General features: G+C 46.6%; 1 protein-coding gene across 1 annotated transcript in view; it reads left to right on the plus strand.

Annotated features, from left to right (window-relative positions):
• Positions 1 to 1,551: 1,551 nt before the first annotated feature.
• The window catches only part of WWOX (WW domain containing oxidoreductase), a 982,315-nt gene continuing 956,634 nt past the window's right edge, over positions 1,552 to 27,232 (plus strand). Inside the window, exons 1-4 of the mRNA XM_049622482.1 lie at positions 1,552 to 1,945; positions 8,200 to 8,264; positions 8,627 to 8,684; positions 10,866 to 11,044. Of these exons, the coding sequence (XP_049478439.1) occupies positions 1,839 to 1,945; positions 8,200 to 8,264; positions 8,627 to 8,684; positions 10,866 to 11,044 (409 nt within the window). The 5' untranslated portion in view covers positions 1,552 to 1,838. The remainder of the gene's footprint in view (positions 1,946 to 8,199; positions 8,265 to 8,626; positions 8,685 to 10,865; positions 11,045 to 27,232) is intronic.

Below are 27,232 nucleotides of genomic sequence, written 5' to 3' on the forward strand. Positions count from 1 at the left end.
GCAGAGGTTGTGGTGAGGGCAACCTGAGAGAAACCTAAGCAGTCATTCCTTGAACAGAGATACAGATTATGATGGGGGGACTAAGACTCATCAACTGATTCCATTTATTCTCCTCCCCATCATTAGGAGGCATTGTGACCTAATCTCTACTTATATGGAAGGAATGAATAGACTTGGGTGACAGAGACGAGGGTTTAAATTGGGGTGAGCAGAAGAGCAGCTCATTAATTAACTTATTAATTAAGTTAATTAACTTAACTTATTAATTTATTAACTTTAATTAAGTTAATAAATGCACATGGATTGGAGAGTGATGTTTTGATAAATCTGAGATGTGATAGACCTGTGAAAAGTAACATATACTTTCACTAGGTTAGTTCTTGGTTGGGCACCTTCAAAGGAAAGCAAGTCTCTTCCCTAGAGAGCATGCAGAGCAGGAATCCCAAAGCCGTATCAATTTTAGGACTTGAACAAGACCAAAAACAACACAGGCCCCTGCCTCCCCATCCTCCCACCCCTTTAAATACGTAATTTCTCTGATGGAGGCTCACATACTTCCAAGACCTAGGCCACAGAAATCCTGGTCAGTAGACTTCCCTGGAACGCTGAGTTGGGGAGCAAGTTTCAACTGGGGAATGTTCTGGAAAACTCCTTAGGCAAGGCCAAGTTAAAGATACACTTCCAGTTTTTGACACAGGACACATACGGAATACCTGTAGGTGCTCCAAGAGGAATCGAGAGAGCCATTTTGTAAATTGGGAATTTCATTTTAAACTAGGTCGATTTGTCGAGGGCCAAACCTAAGAAATCACATTGATTCATTCATTTCTTTCTTTCAATAAACTTGTAGGTCTAGGCATTTTACTAAGCGCTGGCGATAGAAAGAAGCGTAAGACGTGGTGGTGCTCTGTGAGTTCCGTCAGGAGTACGTGGATAAAATAAATAATTGTAATATAAGCAATACAGTCTCCACTGCCGGTCATTCCTCTGTTCTTTCTTCTAACTCTGCCCACGTGTCCGGTACATGAAAAAGATAAGTCAATGAATTTTTGGCCCATAATTAAGCCCTTTATAAACGTTAGCCCTTTATTTATAAGCAGTATCTTGCTGTGGCTGGAAAAAACTTTTCCAAGTCTGGGTCATTAGAAGGTTGCGGGAGTTGGCATTTTTTAACGCTCCCAGCGTTACAGCGTTACGATTCCATGCACAATGAAGTTTGTGAATCAGCCTGGGTGATGGTAAGCTCTGGAAGGTTTCTAAGCAGGAACGTCCACTCTTTATAACGTTCTAGAAGAAGGACAGGCCAGACGCCAGAAAGCCAGCAGCCGCATCCCTCCTTTCTGCTCCGCTGTCTCGTCCTGCTGGGCCTGGCCTACATTTCCCAGGATGCTCATTTGCTGGAGCTCCTGCAGGATTGGCCAGAACAACGCGGAAGTCATTGCAGGTCGCTCAGCAACGGGCGGAGTTCTGGACCGTGACTGGATGCCCACGCCCCTTCTCTGCGGCCCGGGAGGTGGACGAAGCTCAGCTCCATCTCCTGAGTCACAGAGCGTTCACCGGCTTTTACTTCCAGCCGAGCGGCAGTGCGCCCTCTCCGGTGCTCTCAACCAGGGCTCTTCCTGGACCACGCCCCTTTCGTCCCGGCAGCCCCGAAACTCCGGAGACTGGATTTCAGTTACCGAGTCTGCAGAGCGGCTCTGGGCGGCGCACTGCGCAGGCGCGAGCGTTTGGGTCTCGCCGCGCGCGGCGCTCGGTTGTAGCTGGAGTGAGTTCCTGGGCGCGGAGACCCGGCAGCGGGTGACGGAGCGAGGGGGTGACCGACCGCCTCCCCTACCGCCATGGCAGCCCTGCGCTACGCGGGCCTGGACGACACGGACAGCGAGGACGAGCTGCCCCCGGGCTGGGAGCAGAGAACCACCAAGGACGGCTGGGTTTACTATGCCAAGTAAGGGGCCGCAGGGGGGCCGCCGGGCCTGGGACACACCTGGAAGGGGCCGCACCTGGAACCCTGACGGCCTCACGTGCCCCGGACCCTGCGCTGCCCCGAACGCCACCTGCGCGGGGCCGGCGCGGGCCGGCGCTGCAGCCTGGCTTGGCCGCGCGGAGCGGCAGTGATACTTAAAGAGCTTCCACGGGGAGGCCCACGAGGTCCTGAGGAGGGGTCGGCAGCCTTTCTGGGCCCTGGGTCCAGTGGGGTCACCTGGCAGCGCTCAGGCGCGCCCTCTGCTGCTCACGAAGCGGCGCTGCACGGTGCCCTGGTGGCTAACAGGCCTTATACCCTCGGGGGAAAAAAAAAAATCAGGAAAAAAAAAAAAAAGCCGATGCCTCGGGGGTCTGGGCAGGGAGCTGGAAGTATGTATTTTAAATAAATCTCCTAATATAGTTATGTATGTGTGTGTGTGTATGTACATATATCTATATACACACACATATACATCTGTATGCATATATAATAGAGCTCCAGGAGTTTCCCAGCAAAGTTTTGGAAACACTAGTAGCAGGCCCTTTCTGCCGTTATTAAGTGTGTGGCTTTGGGCCATTGAAAGAACTCTCAGTCTTTTTCATCTGTAAAATGGGTTGATAGAGTTTTAATTGAGGCCGCGTACATAAAGCACTTAGCACAGATCTCATAAGTACTCCATGCTCAATGATTTCACTTACCCCCAACCACCCTGCAGCTGTGACAGCACTTAAGCCTGATATTAGAATCACCTGCCAATGGCCCCAAATACAGATTTCAGAGACCCTCATGCCGCAGGCACCCACCGTGGATCGGAATCTGTGTTTTCTAGGCTTTCCACGTAAGGCAGGTTATCAATTGGCTTTGAGAAACGTGGGTGTAAATCAGTGATTTTCAACACCTGGAAAATGTCGAAAATATCTTTTCTTTAGTTCCTCCTCCTGCGCTTCTCATTTAACTGGTTTGGGCCCTCCCCGCCTCCATTGGTATGGTGTCAAATCCGACCAGGCGATTCTTACCTACCCCAGGTTGTGAGCCACTGCTGTCTTTGGTTGCTTGGTAGAAAGAAAACCAGAAAAGAAAAAAAAAAAAAAAAAGGAAGACCTTGGAGAGTTGATTTATTCACGACACATTGGGGTTTTATCACATGCCAGGCTTTTTGCTGGGCGCTGGTTATACTGAGATAAACAAGGCCCAGTTGTCACCCGTTGTTACATGGCAGAGTGGCGCGTGGGTGGTTCCCGTGCAGCCTGTATATAGTGAGCGGCAGCCTGTTGGCAGGAGGCATGTGTGGGGAGGTGGGGGACACCGCAGGTGAGCCCGAGAATTGGCCTCCCAACTCCTGGGCGTGTTGGGGACCGGCCCAGGTGGAGGAAACTGAGCGGAGGCCTCCGTGTGGCGTGAGTGCCGCTGGCGGCGTGGGAAGATTGAGGCGGCACAGAAAGTCCGCGTTTTGTCGGGGAGCTGGGGCCCCATCGGCAGGACCCGGGGATCCCCTGAAGGCTTGGATCCAGGGGGGTGCCAAGGGGTTTATGTCTTTCATATTTCGGAAGGTGGTCTCTGGGTCTGGAGAACGGAAGGGATGAGCGTAGCCACAGGGAGCCCTTAGGCTGTAGCCAGGCTCCAGGCAGCTTCTGAGCGCCCACTCGCCGTTCCCTCTGCCTGGATTGCTGCAGGAAGGGTTTTGTCATCCCCTCCATGCTGAGCTTAACTGCTACTGGTTTCCCCTTGTCCCTGACCCCTGCACCCTCCTCCTGGCACCTTGTTATCTGAGTCATGGTACCTGGCCCTGCCTATAGTCATTTTAGCCATACTGTCCTCGTTTGCACTGTCTTCTCCCCAGATTGTAAGTTTCGTGAGGGGGGGGGGACCTTTTCTTGTTACCTTCTGTATCTCCTGTGCTTAGCATCCAGGAGACAAAGTAAGTCCCTGTGTAGTGGGGGAAGTAATTCATGCAGTGAAGGTTTCCTCCGGCCTCGCTGAGCGGGGGGCATACTGGGCTTTGGAATGCAACGGTACCCATCACGGGGGCCCTGGCTGTCTGAGTCCTTCTCTGCCTGCTGCTTTGTGTGGGGCCTGCCTTCGTTCTGGCCACCTACCCTAGGCCCCCTGGCTTCCTGTCAAGTTTGCCTGGAGCCTGGGGTCACCCTGCCTTTCCCCTTATGTTGGGTGGCCTTTCTCATCTGCTTCCTTCCTCGATGGCATCCAGTGTCTGGGTGCTGCTTTCACTAAATAAGGTCTGCATGTCCCAGCCAGCTCCTCTGAGAGCTTCTGGGGGCCCACGGCCAGGGCTTTCAGTGGTGCACGTACGGACTCCAAAAAGGCAGTCTCCCAGCCCTCCCCAGTGTTTTGGGTCTCAAACTGGCCTGTCTGGTCCCATTGTTTACACTGAATGTAGGGACAGGGCTTGGCTGGGTCCTAACTGGGGGTCCCTCTCTCCAGTTTCCCTGGCTCTCTGTTCTTTAGCTCTCCAGGCAGAAGCATGCCTCTGACCAAGCCTAATCCTGGATTCCCCTTGATCTCTCTTGACCTGCAAGCATCCTGGCCCTTTTCTTCTAACTCTGAAAGGGTTACTTGTTCTCTCTTGGGGGTTGGGAAACTGCTAATGGGCTGAAAGAAGACTGCCCTTTGCGTCCTTACTGTTTTCATGTGGTCTTCCTCTCAATGGCAGCAAGGCCACCCCCAAGGACAGAGGCTGTAGCTCCCAGTGAGACTCTGGGATCCTAATGAGACCCCCTCGTGGACTCATAGCTTTGCCCCTCTCCCATCGTGTGGCTTCTGTGGGCGCCTCGTGCTTTCCCATGGTGTAGTCAGAAGCACACATGTCACATGGCTCCAGGCCCACCAGGCTGGGCTTTCAGGGAGAGGATGACCCTGCCCCTGAGGGCAGACCTGGCACCAGAGAGAGCTGGTGGGCCTTTCTTCCGTCCCTCAAATGGTCCAGAGCAGCCCCTATGCCCAAGCCGGGAGGTGGGCATGGAAGGACGAGGTCTCAGTGCCGGGCTGTCGCTGCAGGCACCTGTGCCTCTGGGCTCTTCACCCCCAGCCCCCTTTTCTTTTTTTCTTTTTTTTTTTTTAATTAAAAAAAAAATTTTTTTTTTAACATTTATTTTATTTTTGAGACAGAGAGAGACAGAGCATGAAAGGGGGAGGGTCAGAGAGAGAGGGCGACACAGAATCCGAAACAGGCTCCAGGCTCTGAGCAGTCAGCACAGAGCCCGACGTGGGGCTCGAACCCACGTACCTTGAGATTGTGACCTGAGCCGAAGTCGGACGCCCAACCGACTGAGCCACCCATGCGCCCCCCAGCCCCCTTTTCTTCGGAAGCCCTCCTCACAGTCAGCTGTCAGCCTCCAAGTTAACTATACTTTAAAAAAAAAAAAAAAATTCTAGAATAGCATTCTTGAGATGATATCCATGTAATGTGGTATGAATTTAATTTTGATCCTTTTGGTTTAAATTAAGATCACTGTTAATTATCTCTTTAAGTGACAAAAAAGCTTATTGAAAAAGAAAACACAGAAGAGGGCTTCTGTTTAAAGGAGAAGAAGATAACACTTTGGGGACGTGTGTCGTGCTTTTCTGTTCATTAAAAAGTCATTTTAGGTTACAATTAAGAACACTTTTTAATTAAGTTTTGCATGTAAGTATTTATTCAAATTAATACTTCTGTGTGAAAGGCACAGTTCTTAGTTCTTCACACACATTAACTCATTCAGCCCTCTCTAACCCCAAGCAGTTGGTGTTACTGTCCCCATTTTACAAATGGGGAAATTGAGGCACAGGGCGGTTAAACACCTGTGTAAGAGCACACGGCTCGTAAGTGGGAGAGCCAGAAATCATGAGCCTTGGCTCTGAGATTCTTACTACCAAATTATGCTCTTTTCTGTGAGGCCCGGGATTCTCCCCCAGGGACACTGTGTCCTTCAGGGGACAGTTGGTGATATCTGGAGATGCTTTCTGATCCCACAACGGTGGGATATTGGCATCTGGTAGGTAGAGACCAGGGATACAGCTAATCATCCTGCAGAGCACAGGACGGTCCCAGCAGAGAGCGATCTGGCTGAAATGTCAGGAAACGCTGGCTTGGGCGTTTTTTGTCAAAGTCAAAAACACAGGGGTGACAGTGTTTATCTTGTCCAAAGGAGCTGGAAAATCCTCTCAGAACCCTGTCTTTCAGGATAGAAAGAACATGTTCTGAGAGGATTTTCCAGCTCCTTTGGAAAGCGTTTATTCACTCCCCCTGTTTACATCAGGGCGGCTACGAGGGCAGGTGCAGGGCTGGGTGTGTGAGGGTTCAGCTGGACGCACGCCTGCCCGAGAGGGTCCGCGTCCCTCTCACAGGGGCACTTTGTGGATTCTCGAGGGCAGGACTTTCAGCAGCTCGGCTCAAAGCTCATTTGATGCCTGCCTGTGGGATGGAAACTACTCGTAACACCAGGCAGAGGAAAATGATCACATCTGTAAACTTTTGTTGTTTAATTTTTTTAATGTTTTACTTATTTTTGGGAGAGAGAGAGAGAGAGAGAGAGGATATGAGTTGGGGAGGGGCAGAGAGAGAGGGAAACACACAATCTAGAGAAGGTTCCAAGCTCTGAGCTGTCAGCACAGAGCCGAACGTGGGGCTCGAACTCATGAACCTCGAGATCATGACCTGAGCTGCAGTCGGATGTCCAGCTGGCTGAGCCACCCAGGCGCCCCCGTAAACTTTCTTGAGAAGCAGGGGGTAGGGCAGGGCAAAGAGTGGGAGCGGCGTGTGTCCTTGGAGGTGTCCGTTTTGTCTGCTGGCCGCTCCCTCCAGTGTGCGAGGAGACGCAGGGGCTGTGTCAGCGAGGAGGGGCTCGTCCTTACCGGGGACTCAGGGTCTCCCTTTCTGCAAGCAGGATTTCGTGGTGGCCAAGGTACAAGCAGAAGTGGGTCATTGCTGCTGATAACCCTACATTTGTACAGTGACTTCACTGTTCAGTCGCTGTCACAGGTAGAGCGTCCCTTACCTTTCCAGTGGCTCTGTGAGGTGGCCGTGGGGCAGGGAGACTGGCTGACTGTAGGCATGCAGGCCCCTGAGTCTTTGGCCCCGAGTCCAGTGTCCCCCGTGACCCTGCACCTGCCACTGAGCGTTTGCAAAAACAGACCAGAAGCCGGCATTTCCCACAAAACCTTGCTTGCTGGGTGTCACATCTTCCAGTGGATTCCTGCTCTGTCTGTTTGTTCTGTTGAAAGCAATTGGTGGGGAAGGAATAGTGAGATTTTATCATCTAGATGTCAGTGATTAATCATTATTTTCTACTTTGGCATGAGTACGTGAACTTTTAGGAAATCCAGCCTCTCCTTTGAATGCCTCTGACAACATCCAGCTGCTTCTCTGATGCAGTAATTTTCTGTTTTTCCCGACCCTTCATCACCTGTTAACAGGTGTCTCTAGTCTGTTGTTGGCTCACGATTTTAATTATAACTTTGTATGCTGTTAGATAAAATGCCAAATTTACCACAAAAATGAGACTAGTTTGTATATCTGATTTGTCTAAAATAATAGGTAGCACTTTTGAAGCTTTTTACACGCAGGTACTGTGTTCAACCCTTTAGGTACCTTTCCTCATAGCATTTCCTTGAGATCAGTTCTAGGGTTCTTTCCATTTTGCAGGTAGGAAAATCGAGGTTCTGAAGTTGAGTAACTTGGCTGGGTGGGCAGTTAGGTGACCTTTGGGACTATCCTGCCACATTCTTAAATACCTCTTGGGAGCAATTAGGAGTCAGTGTTAAAACACTTTGAAGTTGCATCTGTGGGAAGAATAAATACTTAAGATTCATATTCTATCTAATGATCTCTAAATATCGGCATTATATGCTAGGCTGAAGTCTGGCCACCTGTCCCAGAATAAAACGAAAACAAATGCAGACCCCTTGTGATGCTCTGAGGGCTTCACTGAGTGAGCTTCCTGGGGTTGACCCACACCTGCTCCCAGTGCCCTTCCCCTCCTCCTCTGGAGCAGCTCACAGCGCCGTTCTTTCCGGAGGTTTCCTCCGGCTGCTGCTCTTCCCCACCCAGGGAATTGGATCTGGTGCAAACAGTAACATTTATGCTCTGAGTATTTCTTTTCTGAACTCTGGCTTTACTACTCTTGAGAGACAGTATTATTTGGGAGGGGAAAAAAAAAGTTAATGCAGCTTATTAAGTTTTAGAAGTGTAACCCTTTACTTACTGTTTTTTGGGGATTTTTAACTTTTTTTTTTCTTCACAGTCACACTGAAGAGAAGACCCAGTGGGAACACCCGAAAACTGGAAAAAGAAAACGAATAGCGGGAGGTCCGTATGTTGTTCTCATAGAGCGAAGAACCTTGTATTCAAAGCATAAATGACCTAGGAAAACTGTCACGGTCAGAGGGGTGACAGGCCACTCTCATTCCTCGAAGGTTCTTTCCTTGCTCGGAGGAGCTCGCGGGACGGGGTGGAGGAGGTGATGAGAGTGGGGTGGGCTGGCGAGGGTGACCTCTCTTGGGCTTTCTGGGACGGCCACGCGGCCTGAGTGTGGCCCAGCGTGGCTGCTCGTTGGTGGGCCAGGCTTCGGGGTGGGGGGTGGGAGGGCGTGGCGCCTCCGGACCCTGGCCTGCGTGTCCGTTCACCCCACCCCTGCTGCGCACAGACCTGCCAGCCTTCCTGTGTTTCAGACTTGCCGTATGGATGGGAGCAAGAGACCGATGAGAACGGACAAGTTTTTTTTGTCGAGTAAGTGGCTGTATAGAAGCTATTCTCAGTCATTTTTCTTTTCTTTTAAAGCGTACTTGTTTATTTAGAGAGCGTCCACACACGCGTGTGCGTGTGTCAGAGAGAGAGGGGGAGGGAATGCCAAGCAGGATGCACGCTGATGCCCCGAGCCTGACGTGGGGCTTGATCTTACTGTGAGATCATGGCCTGAGCCGAGATCAAGAGGCAGATGTTCAGCCGACTGAGCCACCCAGGCGCCCCTTGTTTTGCTTCACAGTAGGAATTTTTAGTTGTGAAAGTAATACACCTTGAATATAGAAAAACATGTAGTGTATATAACTAATCTTATCAGTAGGAATAACTACTTTTAACAATTTTTTGATTTATTCTCCAAGTCTGGTTTCTATACACATGCTTTCCTTAAACTAGAAAAAAGTAGAGAGTGTACTGTGTGAATTATTCAGTAACCTGTTTTATTCCCATGTAATATCTTGTGAGCATTTTCTCATATATATATTTTTCTTTTTATTTATTTATTTATTTTTTATTTTTTAAAAAAAAATTTTTTTTTTCAACGTTTTTTTTTTATTTATTTTTGGGACAGAGAGAGACATAGCATGAACAGAGGAGGGGCAGAGAGAGAGGGAGACACAGAATCGGAAACAGGCTCCAGGCTCTGAGCCATCAGCCCAGAGCCTGACGCGGGGCTCGAACTCACAGACCGCGAGATTGTGACCTGGCTGAAGTCGGACGCTTAACCGACTGCGCCACCCAGGCGCCCCTCATATATATATTTTTCAAGACAGTGGTGCTTAATGGCCATGGAGTCTTATTATTATTATATTTTTTTACAGAGATACTGTGACTTATATTATCTACTGAGCATTGATGTTGTTGAATTCCTGGTAGTTCCTTGGCCCCTTTCCTCTGAGCCTGTTACCGTGATGTGCTGGTATGATGTCCACAACCTGTGCTGGGGTTGGGCATGGGGCGGAAAGCCCAGGTCCCTTCCCATGGTGCACATGCTTTCACCCTTGCTTCTCTCAGGCTCCCAAAGGGAAGTCTGGGCGGAGCCAGGAGAGGTGTATACATGTGGCCCCGGCTGGTGGCCCCGCAGCACGTTGTGGCCTCTCACACTGTGCCCATCCAAATGCCTCTGTGGCAGCTCTGGTTATAAGTAAAATGAAAGTTGGCTTCTTCTTGGCTCTCTCTACTTATAGGGTGATAAGTATAGATTAAAAAACATTTTTTTTAATGTTTATTTATTTTTGAGAGAGAGAAGGAGAGCAAGTGGAGGAGAGGCAGAGAGAGAGAGGGAGACAGAATCCGAAGCAGGCTCCAGGCTCTGAGCTGTCAGCACAGAGCCTGTCGTGGGGCTCGAACTCACGAACTGTGAGATCATGACCTGAGCCAACGTCAGACGCATAACTGACTGAGCCACCCAGGCGCCCCATAGATTTTTAAACTATATCGTTTTAGGCGCACACATACAGTACAAGTAAACTTTAAGTCACAAAATCTCATCTATTCAGGAGAGTTAGTTCTTAATGGTTTTTAAGATATTTTGAGGTCTTTTGTCTCCGATCAAAGAGAGTACATTTAAAATGTAAAGAAATAAATCTGTTACATAGGAGTAACCTAGTAATCCATGTGTACCAATGTATTTTAATTTTGTGTCTGTAAGACTTAGCTCAAAGCCAGATCACAACTATAGTGCTTGAAGGAGGTATGAATATGGTCTTAAAATGAAAATCATTACAACTTCAGAATGTTCACACTTTTTTTTTTTTTAAATATCATTTTGAGATTTCTCCCTCTCTGCCCTTGCACAGGGTTCAGAGATTTCACTGAAATCTATGGAAAAGAGTGGCTGACAGATCTTACAGCCACATTTACATGAATTAAAAAAAGAAAAAAATCCCAAAGCTGCCTCCTTTTTGAGATCTTAGGATACAAGGCAGTGCTGTCTGTATGCTGCAGCGTATTTTACAGGCAGTTCTGAAGAAAAGGATTTGATGATTATCTTTCCAGGCAGGAATGTAATCCTTCTGGAGGCCAGAAGACAGACTTAAATGGATGCCAGTTCTTTCCAGGGTTAAGAATAAGCCTTTTTAGTACATGAAAAATGGGGTTTGCCTAGTCCAAACTATAAGATTATCTCATGTTTATAAATGCCTGGGTTCACTGCTTTCTCCTTTGCAGCCATATAAATAAAAGAACCACCTATTTGGACCCAAGACTGGCGTTCACTGTGGACGATAATCCTACAAAGCCGACCAGCAGACAGAGATATGACAGCAGCACCACCGCCATGGAGATACTCCAGGGCCGGGATTTCACTGGCCAAGTGGTTGTGGTTACCGGAGCCAATTCAGGCATAGGTAGGCCATACCTTACGGTCGTTGTTGTTATTTTTTTGTCTCTTAAATTTTAACCGTAATGAAATCTTTTGTAGTGGTTATCTAATTTAAAAATGTGTTGATAGCCTTTTCTGCTATCGTTCTGTGAAGACGCTGGCCTCTTTTTAAACCGCACTGTTCTCATGCAAGGCTGCTGGGGGCTGCCGGGGGCGGGGCGGAGGGGGGTCGGCCGTGAATTCTCTGAGGGCTGGGCACTCAGCACAAGGTGGTGGCCATTTTGGTTTCGAAGGACTGGAGACAGCCCGTTCCGTGCGAGGGCTCCCGACCCGGTCTGTGTAGTGTGAGGACACATTTCAGCTACCTGGGTTTTTGAAACCAGAATTGCCTGGTAATGAAATAGGGGGAGAAAGGTTGCTGCAGGGTTCAGCTGGTCACTGAACTGTTCCTTTGGGAACAGGATCTCGTTCCTCTGTGAAGCTGGGGAATTAGTCCTTGTCTTAACCTCTGGATTAACCGTCTCAACTGCAGTGACGTCATAGGTAGATGGCTCCAGAGGGTGTCCTTCCTTAGGATCAGGGGTTGCTGGAAGGAACCGTGGCAGAGCAGAGGCTTGTACAGGAACTTTCCATGTGATTTTATCCTTACTTTGTTTTGATCCACTAACATCAGTGCACGTACCTGTAAGAACGAAACCGCTTTGATTTGCATCCTCAGGTTGATGGACGCAGATAAAACATAGAATTACCTTTGGATGTGTTCTGGCAAGTTCTCTCTGCCCTTTGGCCCCTCACGGTCCCTCCACCCCCGCCTCGTTGGCCACCTGTTTCTTAAGCTTTGTCTTCTCACCCTTTGTGCACCTCCTCCATTATCTCCTTGCTCTGTCCTTCTTGATTTTCAGTTACTCCTTCTTGAACCTCCGCAGACACCCCCCGGCAGCATCAGGGGGAGCGCGGGAGGTGAAGATACGTTCTGTACAGTCGAGCAGGCGATAGTCCCAGAGCCGAAGTCTTGACTATGCTTGTCTATGAAGGCAAAGAGGCAAATGGAATTTTTAAAAATTGAAAGGGAATTTATTTAAAATCAACTCTCAGACCTCATCGTAGGCTCAGAATATCTTCCGAACTTCTGTATTGGGGTGAATTCTATATAATCATCATTGATGTGGAAACTGATGATGATGCTGTGCTAAAAATAATGGCTGGATCCTCAGTCACCCAAGAAGCAATATGTTGTGTTGATTGCCTTGACTGTTCTTATGTGAAGGTGTGGACCAACACGGTGTGGAATAATTAAGAAAAAAATCAGTGCTTAAGGAATTAAGTAAAACCTCTTTTTTTTTATTTAACACTCAGTTAACCAGGAAACTAAAATATCTCATTCCTTTACTCTTCTGGCTAGACAGTTTTTTCCTTTAATCAGTAAGGTACGTGACTACTGGCTATTTCCCGTGCGAGAGTTCAAACTTTGTTCTGTCTGACGTCAGATAGCAGACCGTTGGGTATGGCTAATGCTCCAGCAAGGATTTGCAGCATCGAAAGCATCAAAGATTGTGATCCAGGACTAGTTGAGTTGGCTCACAGTACACCGAGAGCTGTGTTTCGATGGATCTGTAACCATCGTAAAGGAGGGGATTCTGCAGCAGTGAGAGTGAATGTGGTGTTCGTTGGAATGGACCTTGAACCTCTTGAAGACTCTTCCTTTCTGATGTCCATAATCCGCTTGGTGGACAGTGCAGGCAGGTGCCTGTGGTCCAGTTAGCAGTGGTGGCGAATCCTAAAGCTCAGAGTGGAAGGAGTGCTGGGAGGGTCTTGGGGCGACCAGCTCTTCCTATTCAAACACCCTCCTCCCCCCCGGCTTCTTCTCTAGCTCCAGCCTCCCCTTGGAAATTGCCTTTAGTGCCGACACCTCAGCCCCTCTCTTCTCCACTCTTGGGAAGCGTAGGTCCAGGTGGCGCTAAAGGTTTTTATGCTTAGTTTTTGAAATAATATCGCACTGAAAATTCCGAGCAATCAAATCCTTGCAAATAACCTTCCCTCAGCAGCAGTGGTTTCAGGCTTAAAGAAAAGAGGCTGAAGAGAGGCTCCTGGCTTTTCATCATCCCTAAGTTCGCTTTTGTATCCCGCGTGGCTGCCTTAGAAAGCGTCCTTGCCCAAGTAGGCTGTGGCTTCTAGATAAAGTCCTTCCTTCTCTTGAACTGTGAAACATGTCAATTTATAAATTGCTATCACCACTTTTCAAATGAAATAACTGAATGCGGGGTGAATTGAGCATCTTCATTTCCAAGACTTGTGGGCATTCCGGAACCATCTTCCATCAGAGCTTTAATGGTGTTGGCGTTCACTTTCCTCTTGGCAAAATTTGGAGCCTGCCTTCTGTGTGTTAACTGTCCAGCCTTTACCCTTGTGGATGTCTGTTCTCTTAGGAGTAGTGTGGGCTGGAACAAAGCAGAGCAGTGTTTATTTTGGGAGCGGTGACTCCTTGACTAAAAACATAGGTAACCCAATTTGCTTTGTAAATGCTGATTTCCAAACCTGGTATTTCCAGTGACTGTTTATTTTTTATATTTTTAAAATTCTCCACAAGGCATTGCCTTGTTGGAATTTGCTCTCGGTGAGCCTCGCTCTCTCTGACGGGCGGGGATGGTCAGGAGGTAAGAGGGGACACCTCTCCTTGATGAACTTCATTGAGGCACTGGGAGCCTGCCCACCTTGAAGCGGCCTCTTAGCAGATTTTGTGTGATTGTCTTCCTCCTCTGGCTGTGAGTGATACAGAGCTATATTTAGAGTTTTTCGAATTTTCAATAGTTTGTAGTACTAAGGAAGGCATTTGGAGGGATTCCCACTTAATTCAGCTCAAAAAGATCAGAATGATTCTGGGAGATAGAAGGATTCTGAAGAGATGTCGGCACAAAGCATTATGCGTTCTTGAAATCTTTGCTTTCACACTTCACGGCTGTAACCAGGCATTGCTGCTGATGCAGTTCAGCTATCTAGACTCGGGGTCGGCAGACCCTGGCTGGTGGGCTAAGTCTCATTGGTGTCTGATTTTGTAAGTTAAGTTTTGTTGGAACACGGCCACTCCCGTTTGTTTCCATTTTGTCTGTGGCTGTTTTCGTGTTATCAGCAAAACTGAGTAATCACGGTAGAGACCATATGGCTTTGCAAAGCCTGAAATATTTACTCTCTGGTCCTTTACAGAGAGAGTTTGCCACCTGCATTAAATGATGGTAATCCCTTTAACATGATGTCACCCCAACATTCTCTAAATTAGCCACAGTTTAGATAAAATTTAGATAAATTGATGCCCGCTCACTGTGTGTAACTGCTGGGGACATCCCGCCCGTGGCTTGCACCCCCGGCTTCAGCTCTGTCCCCTTTTTTTAGGGAGCTGCGAGCGTTCGCAGCATTCGGAAGTTGTCTCCTCGGAAACTAACGCTCTTCTCTCCTTGACCTTTGTCCAACCAGCGTTCTGAACCTGAAGACCTTTGTAGATTGAGAGCTGTAGCTTGGACCCCTCTCTGTGGAGATCAGCCTCTCAATGCCCCGGGGGAAGCCATCTCTTCACCCAGAGCTTCTTCTAGCAAACCAAGAGGCCTGGAACCCCACAGTCGCGACCGCTAACCAGTAGACACGGGGGAGGAACTGCTGCTTTCCGTTTGTGCTCGGCGTGGTGCTGAGCAGGGAGGGTCGGCTGAGTGGCGACTCTGGATCTAGTGGCTTGTTTGCTGGCTTCGATTTGGTAAAGCTGAGTGGACATGGCTGCCGCCATTTAACGGTGATCGTTAAATACACACCTCACCGGGAAGTCTCGGGAGAGGGGATGTGTTAGGCTAGGATTTCCCACCCTGGAGGACCCCATCGCTGCTTTTCTAGACTCAACCTGTCATTCGCCCTGATTTGGCTCTGCGTGTAAATGGTTCTGTCTGAAGTGCCACCTTCTTGGATCTGCGGGCTGACATGTGCCCGTCAGAGGCAGGGTTCTTCCAGTGAGGGGTTCGCTGAGCGCCCAGTGTGGGACAGCGCCCTCCCTGTTGACGGTCTCCCGTTAGCAGGGGCTTTTGTTGGGACTCACGCACTCTGTTGCCACGAGCAGGCAGCACGATCACACTTATGGAGTGAGACCAGATTTTGTCAAATGTCCACTTAAAAACTAGTCACAGCTATGAGCAAACGAGATACTTTCAGTGTGGTGTTCATTGGCAATGATGCTGAAAGTTTCTCCTTGCGGCCTTAAACTGCCACTAGTTTAAATTTGATGTTTCAGTCCCTTCCGGAGTTGATTCAAGTTGAAAAGTTCCTGTGGCCTTTTGAACCTTCATAACATTGGGCTGCATCAGATGTCGTGACTTTAGATCTAGGATAGCCTGGTCTGCTTTCGATTTGTGAGCCGCAGAACTCATCAGCAGGAATAAAACTTTTGTTCCCTGAAGAAATACTAGCTGGCCACCTTGGTATATACAGTGAAGTGTGTTTTAGGACTTACGCTTCACTATCTGTTGGTATTTATGTTATATAATCACCTCCCTGTGTTTTATTACAGGGATTCTGATGATGTGTATTTATTTAAATAACGAAATTGATCCATTTTGAGATAATGGGTATGTTCAAGCTGTGAAAATCCCCCCTAAATTTGTTCTCCTAAAACAAAGTGAAGGTATCAGATTTTCATGTAGGAATCCCAAAATGACATTAGAGTATGACATTGAAATTGCTCGTTTTGGCTTTTGAGAGCCCGTATTTTAAAGCTTGGGGTCCTGTTCCTAAATCATGTGTTGAAATTATGGTGCAAAGCATAGTTGCCGTGTTCTTTTATCCCTCTGGTTGCCTCCATGATGAATTCGTATCTAGTATAAATTCTACCAGTTCGACAGTAATACAGGCAAAGTATCTTCTTCATGTACAGAAGTGTATTCTGAGGATTTTACACCTACACTTCACCTTTAGGAACTGGACTAACTTCTTTTATGCCTTCAGTTCTTTGCTCTCTTTTCCACACCTAGTGTTACTACATTTTGCCTTCTGTCCTAAACCATACGTTTACTTTTTTTGCCCCCCAGTTATTCCCAAAGCTCCCATAAATCCAAGGCCAGAGACTAACTTGGGAGTCATTTTCTTTGTCAGAATGTACTCGTACAGGGTCATTGTCATTGCACTTGGGAGGCTGAAATGCCTCCTTTCCTTTCCCGACTGTCAGTACGACTCAGAATAGTGGGATCTTGGCATTTATCTTCTTTTTAAGAAACTGGTGCTCATTTGGAGAGAGATAATTTCTGAAATGATCTAAATAACTTTTAGAAATTTAAACTCTCATTTTAAATGAAAAACTTTTGTGACCACTTTTCTTTTATGCTAAAATATACCTGTATATTAAGTAAAAAGGCTTTAAAATTATTTTGTTCCAAAGCCATTTTGAGATTTTTGGCAATATTAAAAAAAGTGCTTGAATGATATCACATAAAATTGAGAATTAGTACCTTATGGATTAAATGACCATTTTACGCTGGAATATTCTTAGACACTGAATGTCCACAGAGATCACATGATCTAGCTCACAGTATGTGGAAATCTTAAGAAAGCTATATATCCAAAGGAAGAGACCAACTGAGATATTCTAATGAGCCTCATCTCATAATTGGTAATATACAAAGGATATTTAAGTATATATAAACATATAATAACATATAAATTATGTGTAAGTTGGTACATATTTTTTTCTGTAGATCCCAAACTCTTTTGTCATCTGAGTGGAATTTCATACTTGCATGTAGGTTTAGATTTTCAATCATTTGTTTCAGTGCCATTATAACAAGAGAGGGTCATATAAGTTATTGTTCAATGACAAAATGGTTCAAAGTCATAACTTAAAGCAAATATTTAAAAAATAGGATTTCTACCCTGACTTGAGGTTGCAGGTGTTTTACAAAGTTTGAAACTTTGGAAATTATTTCACATAATACCCAGTTAAAGTATTTAGATCTTTTGGTTTTCCATACTACAGTGACATAGTGATTGTTCTGGAGAAAGTGTTGTGCATATTTTCTGGAATAAATTAGCCTGGAAGAGAAAGGTCTTCATACAGTTCTGTCTTTCCTCCACTAGAGGGCTCTGTTGCTCTTTGATACCGTTAAACAAAAGCGGTCAGTGGCTGCCGAATATAGTTTTCCTCCTCAGCTGGTCTTGCTTTCATTTTTGTTAAATAATGCCTTTTAGTTTCCTAACATATCTTTTAGTCCCTGTACTTCTCGGTGAAAGAGTTCAAACTGAAGACTGTTCCTGGTGTCATGTTTGTTTCTTTTTCCTTTTCTGCCTTTTTTTTTTTTCTGGGTTTTGTTTTTTTGTATAAAATGCCAAGGATGAAGAGGTCCATTTAATAAAAAGGTCCATTGTGTTCAAGGAGCAGCCCTGTTCTGCCAGATTACACAAGGGCATGTGTTTTTGTGACATTATTGGTTTTGAGTGTGCTGGCCTATCAATAATGTGATTTTTTTTTTCTAAGTAGAAATTGTAATATTTAAATATTAATGCCTCTGTTTAAGGTTCATTTAGAATGCCTTGGTGATCTTAGAATTTTTTCTAAGAACATAGAGTTTCCTTGCCCCTGCCACCTCAGCCTTATGCAGTATTATATAATTATTTGTAATCAAGCTGTTTATTAATGATATGTTTTTGTACTAGTAGAAACTATGTCCTTTTGGATCCAGTATATGTTTCTTAAATAAGAGAGGCCATAGGAAACCAAATACTTAAGGTGAAGCAAGTAGCCAGGGCCGTGTGCGTACAAGATCTTAAGGAGTGTGATTTTTATTTTGGCTCTCTAACTAGAGTTTGAGGCAACCCATTAATTGCATGCTTCGGTTCTCAAACAGAAATTTGGCCCAGGAAAGGAAACACTTTTGGCTTTATGAAACTGCTTATTTTCAAATTTTAAATGGGGACAGAACGAGTACACTACGTTACATTACTTTTTATTTGTACCATTCTTTTTCTCAGCAGCTTACTTTTTCTCTCCTAAAGATGATGGAGACGGGAAAGCGTTGTGAATACACTTGTAACACCCCAGAACGTTTTCACTGGAGGAAAGCTATTTCGGTCGTTCGTAAACAGATGCGTCTGTTTTTTTATGAAATAAAAATTGTCACAACTAGATGGTTATTCTGGGAATTATTACGGATATTGTGATCAACGGTGTGCTGGCCGTTGAAACCCCCTGGGTCCTGGCTTGTTTAGTCTGACGTGGCCCACATCCTTTCCTGTGCTTGGTACAGCACCTACGCTGTGCTCTTCAGAACTACGTCCTCGGCCTTTTCCAGAATAACGTTTGGGGTGGCCGGTAGGCCTTCTTGCAAAGCTGTTTTAAGTGAAGGCTTTGGCAGGTTGATCGAAATTGCAAAGGCAGGAGTTTCTGGCCTAAATGTGTCCTCTTCCTCGGGCTTCGTAGACAGCACTACATCGCATGGGATGCCGGTCTGTATCAGCCCAACTAAAGGAGGTGAAGAGGAAGTGTCCTCCTATGTTAAGTAGTCGTGTGACACAGTTGGGATCTAATTGTTTCAAACCGGTGAGTGACTCGTTCAGCAGGCTGTGCTGCGTGGTGTTCCGGAGCCTTGTTCGAAGCCCGATTCCCATCGTGCTGTCTCCGAAAGCAAGTCAAGGTTTCCTCACTGGACCCCGAGGCGAGATGTGAGGCTGTGCGCTCATGCGGTCAAGAGCAGGAGAGAACGGGAGAGACAGTTTGTGTGCGTGACATGGGGCGGGGCGAGGAAGCTCATATTTCAGTGCTTTTTATAATTTCTCTAGGGTTGGGGACACACTGGCAAGGTAGATGGAGCGAGGCCTTTCCTGTGAGCGCGCTCTCTCCTACAAAGGGGAACAAAATCACGATCAAAGCAGTTTCTTGTGTAGTTGCATGGAAATGGAGGTGAACAGTAGTGCAATATGTTTCGTTTTCACCCTTACCTGTAAAATGTACTTAATTATTCCAGATTAGCATTTATTGATTACTGTCATATCATCTCCTATCCATAGCCCTTCAGAATTCACAAGGCTTCCACACATGTCTTACTTAATTCTCACCCCAGGGCGCACAGCCTTCTTGAAAGGAGTCTGAACAAAAGCAGGTGAGGTGACTTGCCCCAGGTCACACAGCCCCTGAGTTAATGGGGCTGGGGGGGCTGGAGTGGAGAGCTCCTGACCTCGTGCCCCGGGCCCTCTCCATGCTGCTTGCTGCCTCCGTATCCCAAGGACGGGAGCACAGTCCCGACCAAGCTCTTCTCAGGCAGCTCACCCAGTCCGAAGTCAACACATTTATTTTAATGTTTATTTATTTTTGAGGGACAGAGAGAGACAGAGTGTGAGTGGGGGAGGGGCAGAGAGAGAGAGAAAGACACAGCATCTGAAGAGGCTCCAGGCTCTGAGCTGTCAGCACAGAGCCCGACGCGGGGCTCGATCCTGCAAGCCGTGAGATCATGACCTGAGCCGAAGTCGGACACTTAACCGACTGAGCCACCCAGGCGCCCCTGACACATTTATTTTAACAAGTCTGTGACAGCCCGCTCTGCGCCAGCCCGGGTGCTGTTTCCTCCTCGGTGTTATAAACTGGGGATCGGGGGAGACTTACGGGGGGGCGAGAGCTGGCGTCAGGCAAGCTTGTCCATATGCCAGGTGTCAGGCTAGAGTAGCTTCGTATGCCTTCACGTTTAAGTCCTTTACAATCCTTTGTTATCGGTTTAAATTCCTTATGCAAAACTTAGAAAGTGCGGATGAGTAAACATAAAAAGATGCAGATAAGGAAAAAGGATCAAAGGATCACCCCAAGTTCTTCCCAGCCAGAAATAGTTGTTCATATTCAGCACGTGGGATTCTGAGCATTTTTCCCTCCCCTTGTTTTGTGATTTTTCTGTTGAACCATGGAACCTGACCATCTTTCCCTGCTGTTAAATATCTGACAACATTTTAAGTCACTGTGTCGTGTTTTCTTATATGGTTCTTCTCATTCTCCCACCGTGGCACATTTGGGTGGATTTCAAAAGCTTTTTGGTGATGCCACTGAAAGGAGACGAACGTCTTGTAATGAAACGTTTGTACCCGTCCGGGACTACTCTGCAGTTTTATTTTCTGGAAGTGGAATTGTCCAATCAAGGGATTCGTTCCCTAACCTTAACCGTCTCCATTGGTTTTTGATCAAACCACAACCCTTGGAAAACTGTGCTAGTTTGAAATGTGCGTTTGCCCTGTGTCCTTGCCAACCCTGGAGATTAGCTTTTCTTTTTTAAAGTCTCGGTTAAATTTGCATATCTCTGATTATTAGTTAGATCGATCAGCTCTGCCTTTGGCCATTTATGTTTATTCTTTTATGAATTGCCTTTTCATCTGATGTTCGTGACCATTGGGTATGTATCGATTGCTAATTGATTGCTTCATTCATGTGGTATAATTTAATATTCAAAATGTCCCTTTCCGTGAGAAGCTAATTTATCTGAAAGTGTCTATTACTTTAAGCACACGTTCAATCTTGCAATCAAGAGAAAAATCATGAGGAAGAAGTTGGCCTAACTCCCGTTTGCTTCGGTAAAAACTTTTGAGTGTCTGTCTTGTCTGTTATACCAGCTACAACTCAAATCATGGGCACTGCCGCTTAATGCCTGCTTTTAAGGAGGGACCCCCCCCCCCAGAAGATTCCGACTTGGCCACTTAACGGCAGTGGTTGAGTCCCAAGGTGACACCATGGCGACATTTGGTTATTTTGGTGTTGTGAATGTCCCCCCAGATCTTCTATTAATGATGGCTACAACTCTTCAGAGCTTTTCTGTGCATTATCTCATTTGATGAGCCTGGCTCCCTCGTGGTGAAATTGTACCACTGCTGAAAATAGCTCTGCTGACAGGCAGGGGAAGCTTGATAGGTAGCGAGTTTCTATCTGGAGAGGCAGCAGGGTGCATGAGAAGAAATACTGGCTCAGGAAGCAGACGTGACCTAGTTTCAAAACCGGGCCTCACCACGTCCCATCTGAGTGTCTTGGGGCAAGTTACTTCCCTTCTCTGAACTCTTGTTCCACATCTATGAAACACAGCCGGCATTCCTATTTTGCAAAGTTTTGAAAGATGGGAACATCAGAGTGCCCAGGGATTTGTCTGCTCAACATTGCAGGCGCTTAGTAGACTGCAGGCATTTTGGGAATGGGAGGCAAGGCGATCGGGTTACTGAAATTAGTTTGGTATTTTCCTAGCTTCCTGGTTCTTGGATCCTCAAAAGGCTGCCTTAGTATCTGTGAGTTTGTCCTGAAATGACCTTTCTAAATAACCGTTTTAGGCATTGACTTGTCTTTAGTGTGAAAGGAAATCTTTTAGGGATTTTTTGGTTGGAGGTCAGATAGCTTCATCCAGAAAAAAAATGTATCAAGTGAAAAGGAAAAAAAAAAGAGAGACAAGGTATTTTTGTTGCAGTGAAGGAAAATGATCTATTCAGCTTGGGGGTGAAAAGCAAGGAACAGCATACAACGTGGAGCGAGGGCACGTTTCGTATGGAGGGCATAGAGTGAGAGCACTTGCTCACTTGCGTTTGGGAGGGTTTCCAGGATGGCCCGGTGTATTCTGCGCAAATGTCCAACCTTGCCATCCCGTTTACGTGATCAGACCAAACACCGTATCGGTGTTTGAATAGAGTTTTATCGGCACTTAACCAGGAATTGGAGACTCCTGGGGACATGTCAGGATGAGAACTGGCCCATGACACAGGTTGTCATTAGCGTAAGGCGAGCCACTTAACTATTTTGAGCCTTACTTTTCCTCATTTGTCAAATTGAGACAATAATTGTTGCTGCTGTCACCTACTTTGTAAGGATCGGCTAGAAGGCAATGGGCAAAGGAACAGTACCGTACGATTGCGGGTGTGGAAAAATAATCCCAATAGTGGTCAGAGAAGAGGCGCCTGCAGGAGAAGGAGGCTGTAGGTTTGGAGGGAGGCGGAGGAGGAGGAAGAGAGTAATTTAATTCTGTAATGGGTGGGCTAATAGAGCATCTCTTGACGTTTTGTTGGGATGTGCTGAGAGGTTTCTGCAGGTATCCCCTCCCGGTTCAGAAAGGTAACCTGATTTCAAGTGACTTTATTGTGCATTTGGCAGTCGATTTGGTGGTAAGGACCCGAAAGTCTTAACGGAGCCTGTCCCTCCAGAGGCGGCAGATACTCAGAAATCTGGGATGACAAGAAGGAACTCTCTGCAGAGGCAGAACGGCCACGGGCTCCAGTTGTGTTGAGGTTTCTTTCTTCGGTGGAGATGTCTGTCATTGGACAGTAAGCTTTCCTTCCTGGTTCCTTAAGCTCCAGCTGCTCAGGCCGCTCCCCCCCCCTGCTCACGGCCACTCTGTAGAGGCAAGAGTGAGCTGGGTGCTGGTTGCTCACATGACATCAATGAAATTGCCAGCAACGTCTTGATTCTGGAAACCATTTTCCTGGTGATCACGTGAACTGAACAAATGAAAATAATCAATCCCTTTCAAATGGACAGCCTCTGCTCTGTCAGCCCCCAATGCCTGCAAGGAGGAAATCTCAAAACTTTTCTCATCTTTCGATGTGTCTTCCGACTGCCTTCAGTTTTTCTGCATGCCTGTGTTGTATGGCCAAGGCAGCCGCGTGGCTTCTAATACAGCAGCTGAATTGGAGAAGCTTCTATCAGAGGAGACATCGGCATTGCACTCCAAATGCATTCAAAAAGAAAAAAAAAACCACCATTACAACTTTATTAGTGAAGGAAGTTTCAATTCCTGGTTCACGTACAGTTACCGGATTGAGTGTTTGACAAGGTAGAGAGTGCTGTAACAGATCCATACGGGGAAACATCTCAGTCAGGGAGCGGAGTCAGGTTTTTGGCAAGGGATACCGTCCTTTCTGCCCGAAAAGCTGACTGGGGAGCTGTCGGTCTCTGTGCACGAGGGCCCTTTATTCTACCAAGTCTCGTAATTGCTGCAGGCCTGGCGTTTCTTTTAGCACCCGTTGGCCTGATCAGGGAGAGACGGGAAGGACACCGGCCGTGTTTCTGTGTCACCGTTGTGGGACTGTTAGACTTTCCCGAGTGCACGTGTGTGCACTGGTCATTCACACGTTCCACGCGTGTTTGCTTGATTGAAACGACACAGATCCATTCCCTTGCAGTTCCTGGAGGTCTGAAGTCCCTTTCACTGGCCACAGTGAGGCCATCAGCAGCACCAGCTCCTTGCGAGGCTCTGGGGGAGACTCCATCCTCTGGCTGTCCGTGTTCGTTGGTGTGCAGTCACTTCTCCCACCTTCAGACTGTGCCACCCCACTTTCTGCTTCCACGTCACCTCACCTTCTCTTGTGGAGTCCAGTCTCCCTCTTCCAATGACACTTTTGGTTCCTTGGGGCCCGCCTGGGTACTCCAGGATAATCTCCCATCTCAAGGCTCTTACCTTCATCACATCCGCAGTCTTTGTGGCCGTAGAAGGCAGTCTTTTTGTCTAAAAGGTTCCAGGGATTGGGACTTGGGCATTTTTGGGGAGGCTGTAATTCAGCATCACCGCAGAAGGCGGTGGGATATCCCCAAGAACGCCTGGAGCTTCAGCGTCAAACACACACTTCTGTCCTCACTCCACCTCTTCCCTACCTCAACAGTTCTTCAGGCTGGGTGATACTTTCTAGAAAAAAAAAAAATCAGGTCTGTTGTGCCTCAGTGTTCCGAGCTAGGGTGCAGCCCTGTGATGCCCCATTTCTTCCGGTTTGAGTCTGTCTGAAGCAGGATGGTGTAGAAACGTCTGGAGCTTTCCCTGCATTGCTGCTGAGGAAGTCACTATCCTGATCGTAGTTAAGGGAGGGGAACATTTTTATGCCGGCTCGTTTCTCTGCGTGGGGGCCAGGTAGTTACGAGGAGAGCCCCCCGGCCAGGACCGAGAGAACAGTGGCCTGCCATATTTTTTGTTTGGTTTTGTTGTTGTTTACCTGCCAACATGCTGAAATCAGGATATTTTACTTGAAAGTCGTCTTGATTCCTGACTCGCAACAAATCAGAAGGGCAGGCCACACTGGGGTCCTGTGCCCACCACCGAGCAGAATTACTCAGAGACTGAGACTTCGTTGCCTCTAGCAGGCCATTTGCCTGCAGTTAGGCTGGGCTGTTTTACACGATGTGCGTCCTTGTGGATTCTTGAGCTTAGAACTGGTTTCGGGCCTGTGATGAGGGCTGTGAGGAGAGTAGACTGGCCACTCACGGCCACAGGAACACCCTTCGGTCAGTCCTTTGTGCAGTCAGAAAATACTGGCTCTCCATTGCTAGGTGCCAAATCTTCAGCGTAGAACCAGAGAAGGTGCCGACCCTTACAGGAGCTACAGACTAACCCAGGTATTAGCACCTTTATCCTTGTGCTCTAGAGAGCATTTAACTTATCTTTATGGAATAATTGTTGTTGTTTTTTAACCACACATTTCCTTGTATACACATATGGCTCTAGGTAGCTTCTAATTGTTTCTCTCTTTCTCTATCTGTATTTCAAAAGTAAAGATACTAAAGCCCCCTTTTTTTAATTCTTGGGAAGACATCGCAGATGATTACCAAATCTCTTGTAAAGAGAACTTTTGCTATCTCAACCAAAAAAAAAAAAAAAAAGAAAAAGAAAACTCTTCCTATCAGTCTCTGATTTTTCTTCAGCTTCATTTCCACGTGTGCATCTTCTGAGCAACCATAAAAGAAAGCAAAACCCGTAGTAGGTATGCGGTGAGGGAAAAGTCGCTTTACACTCGCAGAGCGTGTGGATCTGCGGTCAGGTGGAGTTGCCTACCCTGTATTTACATGAATCACAGCTCCATTGCTCGCCTTGTGGTAAGAAGCGTGTGGCTCTGTTAGGATTGTTTTTTAAAGCTCATCCTGCGTTTTTTGACGTTCGTGCTTAATGCTAACGGTCTAAGCCGTTGCACGCCAGTCGGATCGTGTGCTAAAAACCGGTGGTTCGTTTGAGTGGCGTACTTACTCGTTTTGTTTTGCGGATGGATGGCTTTCCCGCTGCTGGCTGGCTCTCCGTTTGCTAGCTTCTGTGCTTTGCTCAGTGTTTTGACTTAGCGTTGGAGCCCCGGGCTCTCTGTTTCCCAAGTTACTGATGGTACGGCTGAGCTCTGCTAATGCCGGTTATTAACCTGACAGTGTAGACGAGCAAGGTTTTATAATTGCCATAATTCTTCTTTACTCCGATCCGTCTCGTAGCTCCTCAAATGGTAGAGGCTGCGGTGAACACTGTCTGAGCTTCACATAGAGAGTGGTAGCTTGAACTTAGCATTCGATATTTTGTCAAGGCTGCAGAGAAAGGGGTCACGTTTTTTGCGTAATATATGGATCTACAAATTCCAAGCAAGCTTGGAATTTTTTTTATTACCTATTACGTAAAATGTAAATATTATTTTTAAAATTTATATTTGAGAGACAGAGTGCAAGCAGGGGGAGGGGCAGAGAGAGGGGGAGACACAGAATCCGAAGCAGGCTCCAGGCTCCGAGCTGTCAGCACAGAGCCTGATGTGGGGCTCAAACCCATGAACTGTGAGATCACGACCTGAGCTGAAGTCAGACGCTTAAGCAATTGAGCTACCCCGGCACCTCCCCCCCCCCCCCCCCCCCCCCGCCCGCCACCACCACCACCCCATTACGTCACACTTAAAAGTTAGCTAAACTTCAGGGTTTTTAAATTTTAGAATGGCATACTCAGTCTTTAAGGAGTGACTTCAAGATTGTGTGTTTTAGTTATTTAGAAAGCTGGTGTTGTTTGGGATGAAGAATTTAATAGTGTGTAATGTTCAGAGGATACTTTCTTTAAACTCTAACTATCATGGGTTCTTGTTTAAACTGTTCATAGAGAGGCACGTGAATGTGAAAGAATTTCAGACTCACCCCTGAAGAGCAAACCTCATGGCTTGAGATGAATGTACCGATGGAACAGCTGAAGATTCCAGACTATGCCATGTAGGAGGCGTACCATCGGGACGCTAGCTTACGAAAGCAGTGAATATACTTCAAGGCTAAGCTGAGCTGGGAAGGGAACGGAAGATTACAGAGTTGTCCCCTTTAGAAAAAAGTGATTTCGGGGCGCCTGGGTGGCGCAGTCGGTTAAGCGTCCGACTTCAGCCAGGTCACGATCTCGCGGTCCGTGAGTTCGAGCCCCGCGTCAGGCTCTGGGCTGATGGCTCGGAGCCTGGAGCCTGTTTCCGATTCTGTGTCTCCCTCTCTCTCTGCCCCTCCCCCGTTCATGCTCTGTCTCTCTCTGTCCCAAAAATAAATTAAAAAAAAAAAAAACGTTGAAAAAAAAAAAATTAAAAAAAAAAAAAAGAAAAAAGTGATTTCAAGTTTATGATCAATAAAATACTTCCATCTCCCTAACAGACTTTGTGGATCTTTTGCAGGTTATTAGGAAGCCAGATGTACTTTCTAAAACATTCCTCAAATGTTTCCTTTAAGAGTGGCTTTGTGTTGTATGGCTCTGTGTGTGTGTGTGTGTGTGTGTGTGTGTGTGTGTGTGTTTTCATGTTGGGGAGAAGTGAGTCTTATGACAAATAAAAAAATATTGGGGAGAATTAAGTCTTAACGACAAATAAAAAAGCAAATGTTGTTCAATGTTGACTTTATTATTTGCCTAAATGTTAGTATTGGATCTCAGAGTCCATATGCTGGCAGGATGGCTTTGTTTAGAGCCTTTGACAAGTATCTGCTTATTGCTAGGGTTTCTGGATAGCTATCTGAATTCTGTCTTGAGAAATTTAGCCAGATTTTTAGTGCTGGGCAGTGCAGCGACTATTAGTATGGACGTTACAAAGATTATTCTCTGTGCACACAGTGGATGCAATGCCTGTTGAATTTGACGTATTCCCTATGTCTTTTGGGAAACGTTAAACACTTCTCTCCTTAGTTTCTTCTAACCTTTTTTCTTCATCGTGGCAATTGGTATGAGAGTTTTCTCTTTCTTTGCTTCTGTTATTCAAAGCACATCTCTGGCTCATCTCCTCCTTCTCTGTTTAGTTTCGTACTTTACTTTAATCTTTCTGTACACCAGTATCTGTCATTATGGCATTTAAGCTCTTGGAAGAATTTGGCAGTTGCTGACTTTTGGGGAAAATAAAGCACTCGACTGTTACACTGTTCTGCTTACGCTGAGTTAAAAATTCATATTATTTGGCTAAGATTGTGATCATTTAGGTGCCGCCTGTAATTAATACAAGGAAGGTT

Source organism: Panthera uncia (genome assembly GCF_023721935.1).
Source record: "Panthera uncia isolate 11264 chromosome E2 unlocalized genomic scaffold, Puncia_PCG_1.0 HiC_scaffold_20, whole genome shotgun sequence".
Taxonomy (NCBI): domain Eukaryota; kingdom Metazoa; phylum Chordata; class Mammalia; order Carnivora; family Felidae; genus Panthera; species Panthera uncia.